Source organism: Carya illinoinensis, chromosome 16 (genome assembly GCF_018687715.1).
Source record: "Carya illinoinensis cultivar Pawnee chromosome 16, C.illinoinensisPawnee_v1, whole genome shotgun sequence".
In the NCBI taxonomy this organism is placed as follows: Eukaryota; Viridiplantae; Streptophyta; class Magnoliopsida; order Fagales; family Juglandaceae; genus Carya; species Carya illinoinensis.
The window spans coordinates 17,562,813-17,567,385 of record NC_056767.1 but is presented as its reverse complement, the minus strand read 5'-3'; the positions used below and the strand labels follow the sequence as shown (position 1 = coordinate 17,567,385).

Genomic DNA, 4,573 nt, shown 5'->3' with positions numbered 1-4,573 from the left:
AAAGCAAAAGCAAGAACCCCCCTCTCCCCACTCACTCCGTCCAAAAGCAAAGCAAGGCTCTCGGGACCACTCACTCACTCCTCACTCACTCCGTCCCTCTCCACTCAAGATTCCTCCACTCAAGCTCCCCCACTTATCACTTCTTTTCTTTAATGAGAGGGTCCACGTTCAGCACACTCACATTCCCTTCTCACTTTTTCTTCACACCGGTGCACTTCTTCCTCTTTCCTTCATGTGCTTCTCTCAACTCACAGCCGATAGCCCCACATTCCACCTCTTCCACTTGCCTCTTGAAGAATAAATTATTCTCCAATCTTGCCATTCTCACATGCATTGAATAGTCTCTTTTCCTTTCTATTCTAATCATGCACCGATCGGCTTGTTGAGTGCTGCATGTGGCCCATGGTGTGAGTGGATGCATCGTCCTGCTTGGTGTTTGGCATGTGCTTGGTCTAGGTTGCTGCACTTTGTGATGCTTTTCTGCATGTGCTGTGTCCAAAATGGTCTCCGAAGCCTCATTCTCTTATTCAATTTCTCTATCTCTTTCAATTTCAGATATCTTTCCGTCCTTTCCGGCTATAGTCTTCTCCAAAGTCTCAACAACCGAAGCCTTCTTTGCAACTTCTTCCCTCAACCCATTCATCGTTGCTTCAAGCTGAGAAACCTCAATGACAATCTCATAATTCCTCTGCTCCATCTATTTGATGCGGAGTAAACTCTAGCTCTATCTCAAAATCAGCATCATTATCTTCATCTTCATCATCAAAATTTTCGTTCTCTTGATTTGGCTGATCATCACCATCTCCACCATGTAGAACAGAAGCAAGAAATCGTCAACAGTTCCAATTGGATTTATTTGAACTGAAAATAAAAATAACACTAAAAAAAAAAATAAATTAAAAGAAAAATAGATTATCACAAATAAACTATATATGTGAGGAAATATTGTCCCATTAAATAATAGTTATAAAATTAAGCATAAACTCATGCTTTTAATCAATTTAAATCATAACTCATATTTATGCTTATTAACTATTTTTCCATCTAAAACCAATAATAATGTCATGATGAATTTAAAATACATTGGTTTTAAATAACTAAAATATGCAATATTTCAGCTCAATCACAAGGTATCATTCATAGTACAATTAATACTATGGTGAGGAATCACCCTCTCTCCAGTAGATCAAATCCATAACTTCATATTGGTTCCAGAGGTACAATCATTATCACACAAACATTCATCGTTTGTTGATTGAATAAGGGATGAGCCGCTCCATCGTCAGACTTAGGGAAATCCCCTCTACTCGTCTAACCTGGTACAAGTAAAATTGCTTGGACCCCAACGCAGGTCGACTCCCACACAAAGATCATATGTTGCATCAAGGAAATGTCTACTTGGCCAACCAACTTGAAGACATTGTATTTGGTCTCACATGATAGTCACGATGTAAGATCCCCTGGCACATCACATGTTGGTGTTCTCGAGTTGGTTGGTTGGGTAGAAGCATCCCTGGTGCAATAGGTATCTTTCTTTGATGAACAATTGTCTATGTGACGAATATTTATGTGATAAGCATCTGTGAGGTAGAAGAATGTTGCTGGGGCTAAAATAGGCCAAATACTAGTTTCTATGAGTTCTATATTTATATTGAAGACTAATTATTCTCGTTATACCAATACTAATGTGTTCATGTATTATGCATAAGAGTAAAGGGCAACGTCCTTAGAGGGTGATTTCTCGCCATGCTTATATATGTATATGAGTATTCTGAGAGGGTGATTCCTTGCCATACAAGTACGTGTTTATCCAATCTTTCATGAAAGTGTTTATAGCATCTTAGATAGCATTATCTCTCATTAGTAGTCTTTATAGTCGCCTAATCTACCAATGATTCATTCTTAAGACCATAGATTTAGATTGAAATCTACATCCTAGCAAGACACCCAAGGAGGAAGATTCAAACCCACCCAATGATATGAACTCCAATCGACTCGCTTTGAGACCCAACAACAATATTGGAAAAACAAACTCAATTATTCTAGATTAATTCCTATAACTAATAAAATAAGCTCTTTAATAAAATAAACAACTCCAAGGCCTTCAATAACAATAGGCCCAAGTCATGTCTTCCATAGCTTGTTGAATCACATGAATGAAACTAGATTTTCTTCCTTTAAGCCCATCTTGAATGTTGGGCTCTTGCTAGCTTCATCCCAATTCAATTGCACCAATCCTTACGTTGCTTCCTTGATCTTCTTGGCCCTTGATCTTGTAATTGATCTTTAAGACTTGGTCTGCCTTGGGGGCCATCATTCCCCCTCTTCTCAAAAGGATTCAACTTCGAATCTCTACCTAGATCAAATGAAAAAAGATCAGAAACATTGAAAGTAGTAGAAATATGGTACTTACCTAGAAGATCCAGTTGATATGAATTATCATTAATTTTCTCAAGAATGTGAAGAGGTTTATCCAAGCCATTTTTGTCATTAACAAGTAAAAACATCAATGCCAAAGGAGTAAGTGGATCAAAACCATATACAATTTCAAGATGAGAATAAAAAAATGGTAGTTTGCATGGTCCTATTATATGCAAACTCTAACAAGGGCAAATGATATTCCCGCAAACGTTCATGCAACAAGTCAAAGAAAAGCAAATGATACTCCCATAGACGTTCATGAATCACATGTAAAGTCTTCTGACTCGTGGTCGAATGTGCTTCCAAGTGTAGAAGTGTCAAGTTGTATCAAGGATAAGTCCAGGATCGTATTCCATAGGGACAATGGGTTATCAAAGCGAATAAGAGATTTGTGAGTAACAAATGAATCAAGTATGAGAGATGAAAATAAAATCCAAATGCAATGCAAGAAGATAATTGAAGTTGAAATTAGAGTTTCTAAAACAAACAAATTAACGAACACTTGGGTTGGGTATGAGACCCTCTTTATTTCGGATTCTAGATAATTTTCTCGATTAACAATCCAGTCAAGGCATTGATAAACGGAAGATAAAAAGTTATGCTCAAGCTTTGCAATATTTTTTTTCTAAGGGATTCTCTACTTTACTAGCCAAATATACATTAACAATCAATCGAGAGAAGCCTTGATAATTTTCAAGCTTTTGTTGTGCCTTACGTCAACAACAAAACAAGAGCAAGAGCCACAATCTACTTTCAATTCAAATCCGACTAGTAATATAGAGTAATCATCATTTATCGACAAAATATTGCACTATACTAGAATCCAAAACAAATCAAGCTTCATCCCACAACCCAAGTTTCAAAAATTAGCTACACATGATAATTCTAACAACAAAGATTAGTCTAAGTAAAGCCATAACAAAAACTGAGAAGAAATAAAAATAAATAAATAAAACCACAAGCTCCACGCCAACTCAACTAAGAACTTAGGAAAGAAAACTGGGCAACTAAAAAAAAAATAATAAAACTGAAAATGAGTCCTCTGAAATAACAACTGAAAAACACTACAACGTAAAGCAAAAAAATGAAACCAGCGCCGCAAGGCCACCGTCTCCCCTGTGTCTCTAAAGGAACGGTTCCGAACATGAGACTTCTGGAACCCGACGCCCCATCGTTCGTACCCGGCCATGGCTGTCACCTTGATTCCCATATCCTTAAAAGGCCTTTTCTCTTCGACGTTCTATTCTATTGTTCTACATGGATTTAAAATGGTCAAAGGGTCTCCTAACCTAATAGATCTCATTCAAAGCATTCATAGGTCTCACGGAATTCACCTTGTGCTGCTTTCCCTCTCTTGGAGTGGAGCTCTCAGTTGATGAGAACCGGCCTTGGAGCGAAAGTAGCCCTATGTTCGGATCTGACAATACCATACCATAATCAAAAGGTACAACGGCCCGAGCGACCAGACTTAACATAAATGTAGCCACTGGAGCCATTCTAAAAAGGGAGAAATTAGCACTACTTGGTGAAATAGGTTCTTTTAGAATCAATTTCAAACCATCTGCTAGAGGTTGTAACAATCCGAACGATCCCACTACATCAGGACCCTTTCGACGTTGCACAAAAGCCATTACTTTACGTTCAGCTAGCACTAAAAAGGCTACTCCTAGTAGAAGTGGTAGAATTATTCCAAGTATTTCCGCTGGAACAGCTACGGTACAGTCTGACCCTCCCTTGCTGCATCAGTAAGATACAACAAGCAACAACTAATGTAATGCTATTTTTATATATATGTATGCAGGCTAGGCCTTTTCTTTCGTATCGAGAAAGCCGCTTCAGAAAAGAAAGCGGAGGTTGCTATGGATGTCTTTGATTGGATGGAGACAGATATATATAGAAAGTGTGCAGTGAGGGATCTTTATAGGTAGCCAGTCTTTACTTAACTCGGCCCAAACAATGCCCAAAGACTCCCATGCCTTTCTTGGTCAACCTTGGCACAGCCTTTGTCTCCCTTATAAGGAAGGGGGTCTTGGATTCAGGGATGTCGAAGCTTGGAACCGTGCTGCCATGGTGAAACACATATGGCATTTACGCACGGATAGCGACCATTCCATTTGGTCTAGCTGGGTTAGAAATTACCTTATTAAGAATA

At 38.5% G+C, this 4,573-nt stretch overlaps 1 protein-coding gene across 1 annotated transcript; it reads right to left on the bottom strand.

Annotated features, from left to right (window-relative positions):
* Positions 1-3,710: 3,710 nt before the first annotated feature.
* LOC122298863 (NADH-ubiquinone oxidoreductase chain 1) lies at positions 3,711-4,144 on the bottom strand. The gene has a single exon (XM_043108710.1). It carries the CDS (start codon positions 4,050-4,052, stop codon positions 3,711-3,713), a length of 342 nt encoding a protein of 113 aa, XP_042964644.1. The 5' UTR covers positions 4,053-4,144.
* Between the last annotated feature and the right edge of the window lie 429 nt (positions 4,145-4,573).

Coding starts and splice junctions, on each gene's coding strand:
- LOC122298863 (XM_043108710.1), bottom strand. CDS start 4,052: ATGGCTTTTGTGCAACGTCGAAAGGGTCCTGATGTAGTGGGATCGTTC.